Genomic DNA, 17609 nt, shown 5'->3' with positions numbered 1-17609 from the left:
AAGAGGCTCAAAGCCTCCTTTCAAGAGGCTCAAGCCTCCTTTCAAGAGGCTCAAAGCCTCCTTTCAAGAGGCTCAAGCCTCCTTTCAAGAGGCTCAGAAGCCTCCTTTCAAGAGGCTCAGAAGCCTCCTTTCAAAAGGCTCAGAAGCCTCCTTTCAAGAGGCTCAGAAGCCTCCTTTCAAGAGGCTCAGGAAGCCTCTTTCAAGAGGCTCAAGCCTCCTTTCAAGAGGCTCAGGAAGCCTCCTTCAGAGGCTCAGAGCCTCCTTTCAAGGCTCTCAGAGCCTCCTTTCAAGAGGCTCTCAGAGCCTCCTTTCAAGAGGCTCTCAGAGCCTCCTTTCAAGAGGCTCTCAAGCCTCCTTTCAAGAGGCTCTCAGAGCCTCCTTTCAAGAGGCTCTCAGAGCCTCCTTTCAAGAGGCTCTCAGAGCCTCCTTTCAAGAGCTCTCAAGCCTCCTTTCAAGAGGCTCAAGCCTCCTTTCAAGAGGCTCAAGCCTCCTTTCAAGAGGCTCGTAAGCCTCCTTTCAAGAGGCTCAGAAGCCTCCTTTCAAGAGGCTCAGAGCCTCCTTTCAAGAGGCTCAGAAGCCTCCTTTCAAGAGGCTCAGAGCCTCCTTTCCAAGAGGCACAGCCTCCTTTCAAGTAGCTCGGAAGCCTCCTTTCAAGAGGCTCGGAAGCCTCCTTTCAAGAGGCTCGTAAGCCTCCTTTCAAGAGGCTCGTAAGCCTCCTTTCAAGAGGCTCGTAAGCCTCCTTTCAAGAGGCTCGTAAGCCTCCTTTCAAGAGGCTCGTAAGCCTCCTTTCAAGGGGCTCAGGCCTCCTTTCAAGAGGCTCCAGCCTCCTTTCCAAGAGGCTCAGCCTCCTTTCAAGAGGCTCGAAAGCCTCCTTTCAAGAGGCTCAGCCTCTCCTTTCAAGAGGCTCAGAAGCCTCCTTTCAAGAGGCTCAAAGCCTCCTTTCAAGAGGCACAAGCCTCCTTTCAAGAGGCACGAAAGCCTCCTTTCAAGAGGCTCAGAGCCTCCTTTCAAGAGGCTCAGAAGCCTCCTTTCAAGAGGCTCAAGCCTCCTTTCAAGAGGCTCAGAAGCCTCCTTTCAAGAGGCTCAGAGCCTCCTTTCAAGAGGCTCAGAAGCCTCCTTTCAAGAGGCTCGTAAGCCTCCTTTCAAGAGCTCGTAAGCCTCCTTTCAAGAGGCTCGTAAGCCTCCTTTCAAGAGGCTCAAGCCTCCTTTCAAGAGGCTCAGAAGCCTCCCTTTCAAGAGGCTCAGAAGCCTCCTTTCAAGAGGCTCAGAAGCCTCCTTTCAAGAGGCTCAAAGCCTCCTTTCAAGAGGCTCAAGCCTCCTTTCAAGAGGCTCAAAGCCTCCTTTCAAGAGCTCAAGCCTCCTTTCAAGAGGCTCAAGCCTCCTTTCAAGAGGCTCAGCCTCCTTTCAAGAGGCTCAAGCCTCCTTTCAAGAGGCTCAAAGCCTCCTTTCAAGAGGCTCGAAAGCCTCCTTTCAAGAGGCTCAAAGCCTCCTTTCAAGAGGCTCAGGCCTCCTTTCAAGAGCTCAGGAAGCCTCCTTTCAAGAGGCTCAGAGCCTCCTTTCAAGAGGCTCAGAAGCCTCCTTTCAAGAGGCTCAGAAGCCTCCTTTCAAGAGGCTCAGAGCCTCCTTTCAAGAGGCTCCAGAAGCCTCCTTTCAAGAGGCTCAGAAGCCTCCTTTCAAGAGGCTCAGAAGCCTCCTTTCAAGAGGCTCAGGCCTCCTTTCAAGAGGCTCAAGCCTCCTTTCAAGAGGCTCAGAAGCCTCCTTTCAAGAGGCTCAGGAAGCCTCCTTTCAAGAGGCTCAGAAGCCTCCTTTCAAGAGCTCAGGAAGCCTCCTTTCAAGAGGCTCAGAAGCCTCCTTTCAAGAGCTCAGAGCCTCCTTTCAAGAGGCTCAGAAGCCTCCTTTCAAGAGGCTCAGAAGCCTCCTTTCAAGAGGCTCAGAGCCTCCTTTCAAGAGGCTCAGAAGCCTCCTTTCAAGAGGCTCAGAAGCCTCCTTTCAAGAGGCTCAGAAGCCTCCTTTCAAGAGGCTCGGAAGCCTCCTTTCAAGAGGCTCAAGCCTCCTTTCAAGAGGCTCAAGCCTCCTTTCAAGAGGCTCAGAAGCCTCCTTTCAAGAGGCTCAAGCCTCCTTTCAAGAGGCTCAAGCCTCCTTTCAAGAGGCTCAGAAGCCTCCTTTCAAGAGCTCAGAAGCCTCCTTTCAAGAGGCTCAGAAGCCTCCTTTCAAGAGGCTCAGAAGCCTCCTTTCAAGAGGCTCAAGCCTCCTTTCAAGAGGCTCAGGAAGCCTCCTTTCAAGAGGCTCAAGCCTCCTTTCAAGAGGCTCAGAAGCCTCCTTTCAAGAGCTCAAGCCTCCTTTCAAGAGGCTCAAGCCTCCTTTCAAGAGGCTCAGAGCCTCCTTTCAAGAGGCTCAGAGCCTCCTTTCAAGAGGCTCAGAGCCTCCTTTCAAGAGGCTCAGAGCCTCCTTTCAAGAGGCTCAGAGCCTCCTTTCAAGAGGCTCAGAAGCCTCCTTTCAAGAGGCTCAGGCCTCCTTTCAAGAGGCTCAAGCCTCCTTTCAAGAGGCTCAGAAGCCTCCTTTCAAGAGGCTCGGAAGCCTCCTTTCAAGAGGCTCAGGAAGCCTCCTTTCAAGAGGCTCAGAAGCCTCCTTTCAAGAGGCTCAGAAGCCTCCTTTCAAGAGGCTCAAGCCTCCTTTCAAGAGGCTCAGAAGCCTCCTTTCAAGAGGCTCAGAAGCCTCCTTTCAAGAGGCTCAGAGCCTCCTTTCAAGAGGCTCAGCCTCCTTTCAAGAGGCTCAGAGCCTCCTTTCAAGAGGCTCAGAAGCCTTCTTTCAATGAGCTCAGGAGCCTCCTTTCAAGAGGCTCGGAGCCTCCTTTCAAGAGCTCAGAGCCTCCTTTCAAGAGGCTCAGAGCCTCCTTTCAAGAGGCTCGGAAGCCTCCTTTCAAGAGGCTCGGAAGCCTCCTTTCAAGAGGCTCGGAAGCCTCCTTTCAAGAGGCTCGGAAGCTTTAAAATTTTCTCAGGAGTTCAGATATTCCATAGGAGTTATGTATTACGAAATTTCAACGTGAACTAGCAAATTACCTGCGGGTTATTTATATTTTTAACGGATATTCCTCTAGAATGTCCACCAGTTTTTCCTCCAGAAATTCCTCCAAGAACTGTCCATCTTCTTCTTCTTCTTCAATGGCTCTACATTGCAACTGGGACTTAGCCTGCTTTTCAGCTTAGTTTTCTATTAGCATTTCCTCAGTTATTGCTTACATAAGTGCTTACGTAATATGTGTATGACCCCAAACTGAGGATTATAGTTTTGGTTATAAAATAAATTTTCATGATCAAAGTATCAATTCGACCTTAGATTGTGACGTGATGAATAATGAGTCACATTTAAAAGGTGAGATGTTGCAGCTATTATTTTTTTATTCCAAATATAGCATTATTCGATGTCTCTTTAAAACCCTCCAACATTAATTTATTAATGATGTTGAATTTTTCTATGAGCGCGGGTTTTAAGTAGAAATTAAAAACAAACCTTTTCCGAGCCTCAGAGTACGAACGGAAACGTATGCCATTCGGAACAACGCTTCCCTACCCTCCAACCGACTGAGATATGAGCGTTCAAAATCAATCATATTTTCGTGATGCTCTTCGATTTTCGCACCAAAAATTGTAGCTCGGTATAGAAAACACAGACGTAGCCCTATGTCAAAATAAGTGTGTAGTATGTGAAATGCGAAAAAAACCCCAAAAAACTCAAAGATATATTTCTAGACGATGAAATACAATCAAAATTTTGAAATATAAATATACTGAAAATGAAATATACTGTTTGCAAATGCTATATGAATTGATTAATCGCTTAACTAATTAACACCTTTAATCATAGTTTTTACTGCAGACACCAAATTATCAATGAACCGATTACGCCAAAACTGCCATCATCAGAAACCATTACCAGAACTCTGACTCCGCCAGGGATTACCATAACAATAAGACAAAACTGAGAGTATGTTTCAACATAATCAAGCATATCCTCATTTTTAGATGATATAAGATTTTGATAAGAATTTCAATGCGATTTAAAAAAATCACTTTTAATTTTTGATTGATTGATTGATTGTCCTTATTACCAAGATTTTCGGCCCTAGGCCGGTTCATCTTATAAACGCTTTAAATTTTGGTAACACACACATAAGTAGCGCTTCTAGCGAGAAGCATCTATCACAAACTGATTTAAAAATAATCAGATTTGATTTCGTTTCTTTTCTAAGCTATCTGAACCAAACGGGACTTTGATTTTGTATCGTTTCGAAGTCTCCAAAGTCGAAAGTATATCTAATATCTATATTCAATATCGTAACAAATCACCGAACAAATTTCAAATATAGTTCCGTTTCGTTCCGACAGGAATAAAGTGTGTTATGGCATGTATGCCCGGCCCATAATAGTTGAAGCAATGCTTGGGCACATAGCATGGGGTCAGCTTTCAGCATCTCTGTTGACATGCGATTTTTCCGTTGGTAATTCGGAAGAACTTGTTGAAGAATTTATTTGAAGTTCGGTAAAATTTCTATTGCGATTTCGAAACAATTTCCATTTTCATTTGACTTGACATCATGCACCAAAGATTGTACGAACAAAATTAATATTATAAATCAAACTAGCTAAAAGTTTAGTTCCTTTTGATTGTTGTCCTCTATATAATTTATGAACCACCAGATGTCACTCGATGCATCTACGATTTGGACACTCCTAATGAACTAATGACTATTTATGCAGTATTGCATTCAACGGACGTTTGTATCGATCTTACTGAATCCAGTAGATCAACACAATTGCTTCTGGCGAGAACCGCGATGCCTGCTTCCAAAAATGGTTTCATGAAGATTTATGCACCCCTACGGGGATTGCCCCCTTGCGAAGGTCAAATATGGATAGTGGCGCATCTAAATCTTAATGTTAGGAAACCATTTTTTTTTATATTACCTCTGATACTTTCGTATAGTACTGACAACATTTTATTTTGAAGAAAAATTTCCATTATGTCATATTGTAATTAAACTTCGAACAACCTGAAAAATAAATAAATCATTCAACCCGATTGCATAATCGAGACAAGCAATTTAGCAGTGTTCATTCTTGTACCATCAAGATTGATTGTGTCTTGGATATTGCAACGGTTTCTATCTTGATTCAACCACGCGCTTCCAGTCGCCCAGCCATATTGCTCATTTAGCATTCCGGTGGTCATGTGATTGAGCCTGATCAAATTCGAAACAGCACTGGGTACGTTTTTATGACAGATTTGACCCTGAAACTTTGAAGATCGCCCCAACGCGCTTGATTTCAACGCATGTACGTTCCCAGGTGACTGCTACCCAGATTAGATTAGGAAATCATCAATCTCGTGTCACCAATTTCTTTGCACCATCTCGAAAGACGGGATTGCTTTGCAACACTCATCCAAATGAGCAAGTGAACACGAGCAGAATTCGAGATGTTTTCCGGTGGTTAAATTAAAATTGCAATGGACATCCACCCCTATTGGGGACATAGATATGGTCATTTTATTAACCTGGGATGTCTGGTGAAGCGTCAGAAAGTTACCTCTTGAAAACCAATAAAATTAGCAACATTTGCCACCTGGTTTTAATCGATTGTATCGAACTGATAGCAGTATAATAATAGATCTTTCTTCTTCCTTTTCCGGCATTTTTCACAGTGGCTTCGGAGCATCGAGTTCGCAGGCCAATGCGAACGCATTCAATCAACAATTTGGACCAAGTGGATTCGGATCCAGCGCTGCCAACGCTGGTGCACAATCATTCTTTAACCAGGGCCCAGGAGGTGGCTTTGGAGCTTCCGCAGCAAATTCTGCGTCCCAAGGATTCCAAGCAGGTCCCGGTGGAATAACCGTAAGGATGTCCATCGTATAAGAAATGTTTCCATATACTAATCATATGAATTTCGTAGGGCTCCGCTGGTCAATCTGGAAGTCAGACATACCATCTTCCCGGAAACCGTGACATAAGCCTGGCGTACACCGGGGGATTCTCTGTAGCGGATGGTAAACCAAGCGTCTCACAAGGAAACTCTATCAGTTTCAGCGGGTAATCAGTTGGACAACGGAAACACCGAGCGAATTTCAATCAACGAAGAACGTGTTATAATATATGTCGAAATTTTTTCGGAAGGCTTGTCGTTTCTTTTTTGTTTTTTTTTTTAAATTCAGATCCTTTTGGTTGTGGGTTTTTGTCCATTTGTAATATCGATTGGCAATTGATGTGCGCAGGAATGTTTGCAAAAACTGCTCCTCGTATACTTACCTGAGCTGTGGATCGTCTGGTTGGAATTGGATTTATCTCTTGATGTGATTAGTATGCAAAAAGTGCTGCTGAAGTTGTACTTTTCTTAATACCGCGTTAATTTAAATAATCGGTTCATTTTATCTTTTTGGCATTTTCGTTAGCCTCGCAAATTTTTGCCACCGATTTACCTTCTCAGTTCGAGAACGATCTAGAATAACTCTTGATAATGTTAGCAATGATTTGCGTGGAAGAAACTAATCGCAGACGTTGTAGATCTTAATCTACAACACGAGCATCGTATTTTGATTGGTTTAAATTTGTTCAGGAATAATATGTGTTCAGATTAGGCATGATGATTTACATGACCACCCATCATTTGAACCTGACTTTGCCTCAGTAGCACGTAAAATCATCTTGCAAAGTAGGGAATAGAGGTAGTCTAGCTGATAATTATTACATTTCATTGCTTTCGGACTAGACTGCGTTTTGTAACATTTGCACTGCGTTTCGATGGGGTCGATGTTCTTTCTTAGGACAATTGTTTGTTATTCGGTTGTGGCACAGTGAGGTGGCAACATGGAGGAATCGTCATACAAAATACCGGTCTTCGCAAGTTTTTATCTCATCACGCCCGAGAACGTGATTAATCGACAAAAGTGTCCATCATCTCTGCACATGGCATTCAAAAGACATTGTTATTCGAGCAATCGTTTATTGACATTCCAATGATCAAGGGAGAGAATCTGTGGAAAGATTTTAGCCTTTAGATAATTTCAAAGGTGTTTTCACCTGTTAGGAATTTGCGTCTACTACAGAATATCATCAATTGACATCAATCACAAATTTGCTGCGCATTGATTTTCAGCAACATATTCTAAAAATTTGAATAAATTTCGTTTGGGCCGCCATACCCTAGTAACATTTTGGTTTTATGTTGGTTTTATAGCACTCTTGTAGAGTAAATTATGGTCTTCAAGAGCGTTATAAAACTTTTAATGTTACTTGGGTAGTTTATATTTTCTCACGCCCTGGTAATTTCAAGGCATATTATAGCATAAATGAGTATGAGCATAAATCGTAATTACTACTCCGTGATTGACTAGAACTTGAAATTTTTTACAGAGACAGAGATTGAAGGAAATGTGGCAGGAATTCACAGCTATCCATTCGCAATGTACAATTCTGGAGGCTAATGCACTTTCAATCAATAGCGGCACCGAATATGTTTGTCTTTCGTTGCTACAAGAGACTTGTGATGGATTTTGTGTTAAGTTGTTATAACGGATGTTTTATATGGATTCACAGTTGTTATTATTTTATGCGTTAAATGTAATTTCCAACAATTCTTCATGCCGTATCCTAACGGAACTATCAAATACATTCGCCTCTAATTCTATCATGAACATGTACGTCTAAGTTTGGAAGATGATATTAGCATTTCCATATCATTACCAATTGTTTGTTTTCTTAAGCACTTTGGGCAATGTTACTGAATGTATTTTCACGGAAGGAACCTCTATCAAAGTCGTTTTCATGCAATCTTCAAATAGTGTGTGCAAAATACTATACGAATTGAATAAGTTACTCAATTCATAGTTTGAAATTTTAAAAGGTTTCGAATTCATTGGACATAGGAGGGTAAAACGACCTGGTTTTTGTAAGGGTAATGGACCTTCTTGTGAAGTGCATTGCGTTCATTTTAGGAAATTATCGATGTTTATAGAAGTTTGCATCCCTACAACCAGTCCGTTTTCATTAAATTTTATATATAAACACCTATTAAAACCTGTATAAGAACTGGGTATATGCAAAATGGTCCTATTCTTAGGCCAATTTTTGGCTTGATTTCTTGCCTTTCGAAGGGTGATTTTAGAAATGCTCATGAATTTGCGTAGCATTAATCCCAATAGTATGTAGCCATTGTGCATGTCCGTGGATCAACACAATTCCTGATTATTTCACGGTCCGGTGTCCCCCTGGAAGACCCGGAACGTCCGTAAAAGTGGTCAAATCATAAAACTTATCATAGAAAAGCGCGCCAACCAACCTGGCAGCACCATCTCAGAATCGAATGAAACTTGGAGGGCATAAAGATATTGTATTTCTAAGCCACTCTGCATGGAAAAAAGGTGTTTCTAACAAAAAGTTTTTTCATGTCCATATTGAGTGAAAATTTATCAGCGTGTTTTATGCCTACACTGTGCCACCAAAGTACTCTTTAATGGGTAAAAAAGTACCCATTATGAAGTTAAATAGTTCAACTCATTAAAAGAGTAAATGGCCTTTACTCATTAATGAGTAAAACGCATATACGTCAAATCAAAGTATAATTTTTACCCATTCTCAAATTTAAAAAGAATGCCTTGATGGGTGAATTTTACTCATTTCCTAATTTGTGTTTTTCATGCAGATTAAGTACAATTTTCAATTCATGATAATAATGTTTAAAAAACGTGGAAAATGACTGACCAAACAAATTTTATTTATTTACTTAAAGGAAAAACAAAAGAATAATGACTTAAATAATGAAGATTGTAGTTGACCACAGTTGGCGACGACAATTTGTTTTGATGCCAAAGGATTCAACTTTCCAGTTCCAGATGAGGTTCATGCTTTCGACGACGCTGTCGGAAACGCTGGTGGTCATCGAGATACGGTGGTGATGAAGTACTGGGATCTGTTTGTCCAACGTTTGCATGAACACAAATTCGGGACCGGTGTGTCGCAGGATAAAGCTCCATCCCGGTGCCGTTGCGTGTGAGAATTCTGTTTTGGCGTATGTGCTATAAGAAACACCAACAGAAAACGACGAGTTACACATCCATTTCCACAAACGATCCGCTCCAGCTCTTCGTTTATTCCGTACAGATCCCTTCTTTTCCACAAACGTCGTCCACCGACAAAATTGCATTTTGTGGCCAGGATAATTCTTCTAGCGCAAACTAAAATTTAAGATGAATATTTTTCCATAATCATTCAGTTAAAACGAACGGTATTTAAGTTCAAAACTTACCGTATTTGAATATTATTTACTTTAAAGCTCTCATGATGTTGTTTTAGAATTTTAAAATGAAGCAACGCACGGCCCACTCGACCAAAACTTAAATGAACACTGTGACTTCTAAGATGTTTTTCACCCATTAATGGGTAAATGCTTTGTACAGGAAAATGGATAGAAAATCCCCATTATTGAAAAAAATAAAATACCCATTTTTTTGACAGCTCCATATATCGCAAAATTATGTATACTTTTTACTCATTAAAGAGTATTGTCAGGTTTACAGTGTATAGCGCCAAAACATTCAGCAGCCTATTATCAACCAACGACACATTTTGGACGTGTAAAAATTTGTTTAGGAGGCAATTTAACATAATCTAACATTAATGTGGACCATCATTTGAAAAGGGTTTATATTTTATTTGACTTTTTGTATCGAAGTAACTAAAAACAGTTGGGTTCACAAAAAAACAAATAATTGCTTTGAAAACGAGCAACATTAGAAACGAAACTGAAGTGATATTTAAACGTACCCAGTCATTGTTATTCTCAGCGTTTGTTTTATTCAATTAAATCACCGTTGAATTACCTGAAGATGTCGTACGGTGCAAAATTTGAAAAAGTCTTGTTTATTAATTGCTGCTGACTACCCATTAGTACCTGTATATAAACTACAGTCGACTCTCTACATCTCGATATCTCTCCCAATGTCGATGGTTTCATCGGTCCCTTCTATCTACATACATTTGGGCATTCTACATCTCGATAACCTCCCTATCTCGACATTTCTCTATCTCGATGTGTTCTGAACATATTTTGTTCTGGATTCACTCTCCTTATGTCGATATGTTCAAATTTTTAGGTTACTAGATTATCTTTGGACACAAACAAACACATCAACAGCAAGAAATGACAGTTGTTCTGTTGTCGTTTTCCATAGCAATGAGTTTTTTGGATCTAGTAGGGTTATGCGTTAATTCGTCCATGGCGCTAGTATCCGTCATATCAAATTCTAAATCACTAAATACTCGCGAATCGTAAACTAACATAATAAACTAATCATCTGGCGAGATAGAAAAAAGTGTACACTACGATCTGCATTCATTTAAATTACATTCCGGTGTTACTTACTCTCTCCCTCTCTCCCTATATCGATGGTTCCTTCAAAATCGAGATGCGGAGAGGCGACTGTATATAGTTGATATGAAAAGACTGTTGTCTATGAGAATATAGGGTATCTGGCCCTATATCCATCTCATTAAGCGAGCGTTTATGTTATAAACATCAATAGCTCAAGGGAAATGCATTTGATCCTGAAATAAATATAATAATCCTGCTTGCTCACATTTAAAAATCATCCTAATCGCATTAAATATCGCATTTCATTCCAATAATTAATCTCATTAATTGATTAAGATTCCACCGAATTGTACCGATATCCATCTAATTGCTGAATTTTCATTTTATTGCATGTCCCGATATCCAGCTTATTTTTTATTCACTCAATATTGCATCTCACACCACCGCAATTATGCCCGCCCAGCATAGATTTCTTTATGATTACGACACACATATGCTCGTTGCATTGCAGATGACAGCTCCGATGTAGATGTTTTTCTTGTGTTTAATGGATAATCAATATCAACACTCTTTGTGACGTAATGTAAAGATTTGTCTATTCGTCAAAATGTACAGCATCATTGCCAGCTAGCGCATGCGCATCGTGGTGCTATGGAAACGATGGAAACATGCGTGCTGTGATGCCAAATGCGTGGAATTCGGAGCAGTGCAGTAGAATAGATAATTTTTGATCTTCTTCAAATTCATTATTAGAACATAAATTTGAAGCTGAATTTTCAATCATTTATTGTTTCCAGTATTATGTGATGGAGCAAAAATATATTCATTGTCATTTGGCTTTTAGAAGTAGCGAATTACTAAGTATTTTTTTCCAATTTCGTTTATTTGGTAGGCTCAAGCATGTATAACACTTTACGGAGCCATTGTTCTTTGTGATATATACAATCAGGCTTGTAAAATGTCATCTGCATGTCATTTGACTAATTTGTTCATAACTTTCTTTAGAAGCCAAATTTATTCCATAATTTTAGATGAACTCATAACGCTTGAGTAGGGCTATATTTTTGTCCAAGGGTACATTGCTCTAAATATAACATCTGAGGCTGGAGAGTGAAAACTCTCCAAAATGTCACGTGTCATTTGACATAATGTCATTTGAATGACATTTTGCCTCCCACGCCACAGATTACAAATTTACAGCAATGTCTTGTTAGACAAAGTTGTAGGCACATTTAAGCGCTATAAGTTCGTCATACATCATGATTTGATAGCTACCTTCTGGAAAAAGTTCTGGGAAAATTATACAAACGAATGCAAATGACATTTTACAACACTGTATACAATCAATATCATTTTATTATACGGTTAGTAAGAGGGGGGTAGAAGCCAGCGTACTCGTAGTGTCTCGAGGTTAGTTTTCCAATGTTCAAGGATGGGCGGGGCTTAGGATTTGGGATAAGGAAATTTCAGCTTCTCATCCGGGCATTTGGCGGCAGTGACGATGTGGCGTGCCGTCGTGCTCGAGGAATGGTTCGACTGGGAGCATCTTCCGGATGGCAAGAGCTACGGAGCTCTACGGAACAAAAAGGCAGATACTAAACAAAAAAACTCTGAAGAAAGAAAAAAAATTGATGTCAGAAGCACAAAGAAAACTATAAATGGCCTGCATATAGACCACATCACGATCTCCCAAAACACCTCGAACTTCCCTGAAGGGCTGTTTACCTCGGGACTTAATTGCTCTCTGGAGGCGTCATTTTCCGAGCAGGACCAAACTACGTGATCGATGTCATCATAATCGGCTCCGCACCTACATAAGTTGCTATCGACAAGGTTTATTCTGTACAGATGTGCGTTTAGTGAGTAGTGATTAGACATAAGTCTCGACATCACGCGAATGAAGTTTCGACTTAAGTCCATACCTCTGAACCACGCTCGCCCAGAAACTTGTGTGTCCAATTTCTTTGCCAACTTTGAAGAGTACTCTGACGGACTAATAGGAAAAACTCGTTGCTCGAGTAGTCTACCATAAACTTCACCTTCCTGTGCGCCCACCTTTGCCAGTGAGTTTGCCTTCTCATTGCCGTAGATTGAGCAGTGAGATGGGACCCAAACAACGGTAATCTTGAATGACCTTTCGACCAAAACACGCATTTCTCTCTTATGTTTATAAGAAGGTAAGATGCGTGCTTAACCGGTTTCATCGACCGGAATGCCTCGATGTAACTAAGACTATCCGAGAAGATGAAAAAATGGTCTATGGGATGATTGGAAATTATCCCCAAAGCGAAGGTTATTGCTGCCAGCTCAGCAACATAAACCGAAAACGGTTCCTGAAAGTGGTTGAAGCTACATTGAAAACACTGAAGCCAGTAGATCCGTTGAAGCGAGAACCATCAGTGAAATATCTGTTGTCGCAATTGACATGTTCATATTTTCTGAAAAAATGGGAGGAAATAGATGTTTGTCGAAGACAGTGGCGTAGCCAGAAAATTGGTCGGGGGGGGAATTTCCGAACATTTTTTTTCTTATAAAAAAAATTTTCTTCTAAAATTTTCGTCTCTTGGGGGGGGGGTGTGTTTATGTCCAAAGCGCCACTGGTCGAAGATGATCTGGTATTCCTTGAATAGAGTGTATCATGGACAGATAGTATTCAATGGAGGAACTGTCGTTGGTGAAGTGAACTCGAGGTAGATTATAACACGGAAGCCAAAGATCTGAAGAAATGTAGTTGAGATAGACTCTAAGGAATCTTGAACGACAAGTCAGTTCAAGCATTTTATCGAAGCTATCTAAGACAAGTGTGTTACTTGTTCCACATATGCATACACTGAAAAAAAATCCGTGGTAAAAACTACTTTTTTGTAGACTACGCTCTGTTTTTAAAACAACCGTGAAATTTCAGTAAATTTTACCAAGGTTCCAGAAAAATACACCACCAGTTCATGTGACAACATTCCGCAGTTGATTTTTACTGCGCACATGGTATAATCAAATGGGCTTGTTATCTGCTGAAAATCGTTGGTGCATGTTCTTAAAATAACCCTCGGAATGGTAGTTTCGACTGCAATATCTTTTTGCGTGTATATATGGTACGCATTCTTAGTGAGAGCTCCCAGAAACGGTGCTTTAAAGTAGTGACTCTACCAAGCACGTCCAGGCTCATGTTATGCGTTGAATGCATACAGCCAAGGGCAATACGCAAACAACGATGCTGAATTCGTTCCAATTTGATCAGGTGCCATGTTGAAATTTCCCTTCGTTGTGATAAAAACACATGGAATAGGTTTGAGAACTGATAGCTATATTGAATTTCATCGTCCGTATTGTTATGGTTGTGAAACATAAAATATTATTTATTAAACAAGTTGCTTTTCAGCTGAACTGGCTACACTGCCCGTGCAGCCATTTGGATAATTCGAAATTTAAACTCTACAAATGTCATGTGAAATACACCCTACCACAGTTGACTATTACTTGTATATTAAGGGAACGGGTGAAAAGAGAATTGTTTACAAAACAATCGTAATGGCCTCACGAGAGTTGTTATTGTTTATCAAGTTGTTTTCTACTCTCGTGAATCGATGGATATTTCAACATGCCATACTCTAGAACAGAGAGAATAGTCGTTTTATAGAGTTTTAAAGATTTTAAGAAGATTGAATGTGATGTTATCGCATCCCGGAGCAGAGTTAAACGATGAAAGAAGAGACATGGAAAATTCCAGCATTGAGAATACTCGAAATAGCGGTTCTGCTGGTACGGAATCTGGACAGACCTTTTTTGCGAAGTTTAATATCCATCGATTGGAGTATTCTTCACTCACGTTGGTGGAAATGCGGTTCCGCATGTTTCGGGCTGTATTCCAAAGTGTTGTCATTGAGGTTTCTCGTGATAGTCCCTCGACAAAACGTCGCCAGTAGCTGCGTTTTTTTGCCTTGAGAAGATTTTTGAGCTTTCTTTCAAGCCTCAAATACTCTTCGAAAAGCTCAGACCTTCCGTGTTTACGGAAGGCTTTGAAGGCATCAAATTTCTCAGAATACAACTTAGTACATTCATCATCCCATCCAGGAGCGGCTGGCCTTCTTATGACAGATGTACTTGGAACGCGTCGTTTCTGAGCTTCTGGTGCGCTTGTTTGAATCACTTGGTAAGAAATCGATAATCATCCAGCGGTGGAAGAATATCAGTTGATTCAATACCAATTTTTACCGCCCATGCTAATTTTTGCCAGTAAATGTTCTTCGTTAGGTCAAGAGGGACATTAGCTGGCTCAGATCGTTGATAGCCACCTATAATTGTGGTAACTATCAGCATATGGTCACTACCATGGGGATCTTGAATTACCTTCCACGTGCAATCTAATAATAGTGAATTTGAACATAAAGACAGATCAATACGGCTTTGTTGACCATTTGGTCCTATTCGAGTCACTTCACCAGTGTTCAAAATATTCGACCCTATCCGGGTCGTAGCTGATGTGAGGCAACCCGAGTAGCACAGTTCAGCTCGATTTGGTTGTAGCAACGCCAATGTTACTGTATTTGGTCGCACATGAGTCACAGTGACTGATATGTGACAAGTGTGCTACTCGGGAAGGATGTATTCTATCATCGTTACTGTTCCTCGTCGTAATCGACGAGATTCTGGTAGATGCGATTGACCGTGAACAAAACCGCGGGCTGTTATGGTAGCCTATAACCATGGAGCAACTAAACGACTTCGAATTGGCTGATGACGTTGCACTCCTCGCGCAACGGCGCTCTGATATGCAGAGTAAGCTCAACGACCTTGCCGAGCGCTCCTCTTCGGCAGGTTTACTCATCAACGTCAACAAAACCAAATCGTTGGATGTAAACACGGTGACTCCTTCCAGTTTCACAGTAGCCGGGCAGTGGAGAATTTTGAAAGCTTCCAATATCTTGGTAGCCAAATGGCGTCAGACGGCGGTACCAAGATCGACATAGGCGCACGGATCATGAAAGCAAGGGCTGCCTTTGCGAGTTTAAAAAATATCTGGAAAACAGGCAGATAAGTGAACGCACCAAAATACGAATTTTCAAGTCAAACGTGAAATCTGTGCTGTTATACGCTAGCGAAACATGGTGTGTATCAGTGGAGAACACTCAAAGGCTGCAGGTGTTCATCAACAGATGCTTGCGGTATATAATTCGGGCCTGGTGGCCTCACAACTGGATCTCAAACAACGAGCTCCATCGTCGTTGTCACCAGAGGCCGATAGCAACAGAAATTCGGAATCGGAAGTGGGGCTGGGTCTGCCACACTCTACGTAGGGGCGGAAACGAAATCTGTAAACAAGCATTAGAATGGAACCCAGCGGGATATCGCAGAAGAGGCAGACCCAGAGGCTCATGGCGGCGAAGCCTCAATAAAGAAATAAAAGAAGTCGACCGAAATCTAATCTGGCAACAGGTTAAAGCGATAGCTGGGCAACGCTCAGGATGGAGATCTTCCAAGTTGGCCCTTTGCACCACCGGAGGTGTACAGGATCCATAAGTAAGTAAAAATTCTCCTAGCCGGATCGGATTTAGGCAATGGCGGGAATGTCTTACTGCAACTAGGATCAAAAGAAGCAGTAGGGATAGGGACAGGTTGTTTCGGAATTTTAAATAAACCCCCATTACCTTCAGATTTTGGCAAGCTTTTATGAATGATTTTTGTTCTCTTACGGCGCGATCCCGGGAAAACGGTTGTTTCCTCTTTTCGGGCACGGCTGCGTCAGAGTCCAATTCGTCAATTGATATGGAATCATAATTATCACTTACACGAACGGTGGCTGGAATAGCAGTCGATGCAGTGGCTGTGGCGAATGTGTCTTGCGACTTAACCATTTCCGCATACGACCGCATACTATACCAACGAGCGCTTCACTTTTTAGATGCGCTTTTTGTACACCGGGCATTTTTGCAAACCATGGGGAGGGTTCAAACCACAATAAGCACATTTTGTAGCTTGTTGCTGGCAGGACTCCTCCCGATGTCTTTCTGACCATTTGCCACAACGTGGTTTGTTGTTACAAAACTCGGCAGGGTGACCAAGTTGTTTGCACCAACTATTAAATACCCTTGGCACAAAAAGACGCACCGGAAACAACATATTCTCTATATCGACATATTTTGGAAGCATCGAACCAGCGAACATCACCCGAAGCGAACTTGCCTCGGAATATACCTTTTTGCCATCTACCGTGGCTGCTGAATGCAATTCCTTGCAGTCAAGAATATCCACGGTAGATTGCAGGGCATTCTCTGCCTCCATTCTCACCCCATAAGATGAAAGGATAATTATTGCTTATACTAACTTAAGACTAATAGCTAATTAGAAAAAAAAACCTTAGAAAACTAATTTGATTAATAAGAAAATTATTTTGAGCTTTTTTAGCTTTTTTAGTCGAGTCAAGTACGAGACACTGAAGATGGCCTTGAGGTCGAAATACGTATCTGTCAAGATACAATTAAGTGGTGGAATTCAATGGGATTGTATTAACTCGTCTTATGACAAGTGAATTTGATTAATACTAATCAGTCCCACAATACAAATCTTTGCCACTTATCTGCCCCTGCTGCTATTGGTAGCAGCAGTAACAATAGCCTGCTACAAACAGCTACTTTACTCGCCGACAGCGATCGCCTTGGATCCGTAGGTAGGAGCGCACCACACAATGGCTTTTTCACTACCGAATACAATCCGCGATGAGACATCTGGCTCGTTCGAACTATCGGTGTTGCGAACTGGGTGCACTGCTTTTTAAGTTGATGTTCACTTACTACCTGTCAACGAGATATGTCATCCAAGGTGTCACCCATCGGCATAAATGATATTGACGGACTGTGCTGTTAATCCCATCGAAGTGCTCGGTTCGTCAAAACGTGTAATGAACTAGAATTTAGTAAACTTAATACTGAACTTATTATTCTGCTAGTATCACAGTGTATATCACAGCAAAGTAAGCTTATCTATTCTTATGTAAAACTATTCCTAACCTCTAAATATGATCACAGCTAGCAGCTTACGTGCATTAATTTGAACTACAACGAAGAATCATTGTAAAGCTCTAAACCGAATTATGTAAGTCATCCAATCATCTAATGTGAAAACATATTTTAAGCAAATACATTATTCCAGCTTGAAGCTGTATCAGCATAAAACTGTCTTTGCTATCAGCTCGTAGACTCGGTGAAAAGGGCTCTTGTTCTTCGGAACAATTCTTCAGGATAATTCGTC

General features: G+C 41.3%; 1 protein-coding gene across 1 annotated transcript in view; it reads left to right on the top strand.

Moving 5' to 3' along the window:
- The window catches only part of LOC134215287 (uncharacterized), a 29033-nt gene extending 22862 nt beyond the window's left edge, over nucleotides 1-6171 (top strand). The window contains exons 3-4 of the mRNA XM_062694509.1: nucleotides 5701-5893; nucleotides 5952-6171. Coding sequence (XP_062550493.1) covers nucleotides 5701-5893; nucleotides 5952-6092 — 334 coding nt within the window. The 3' untranslated portion in view covers nucleotides 6093-6171. The remainder of the gene's footprint in view (nucleotides 1-5700; nucleotides 5894-5951) is intronic.
- Nucleotides 6172-17609: the final 11438 nt, after the last annotated feature.

Source organism: Armigeres subalbatus, chromosome 2, assembly GCF_024139115.2.
Source record: "Armigeres subalbatus isolate Guangzhou_Male chromosome 2, GZ_Asu_2, whole genome shotgun sequence".
Classification (NCBI taxonomy): Eukaryota; Metazoa; Arthropoda; class Insecta; order Diptera; family Culicidae; genus Armigeres; species Armigeres subalbatus.
This window is presented reverse-complemented; position numbering and strand designations above follow the sequence as displayed.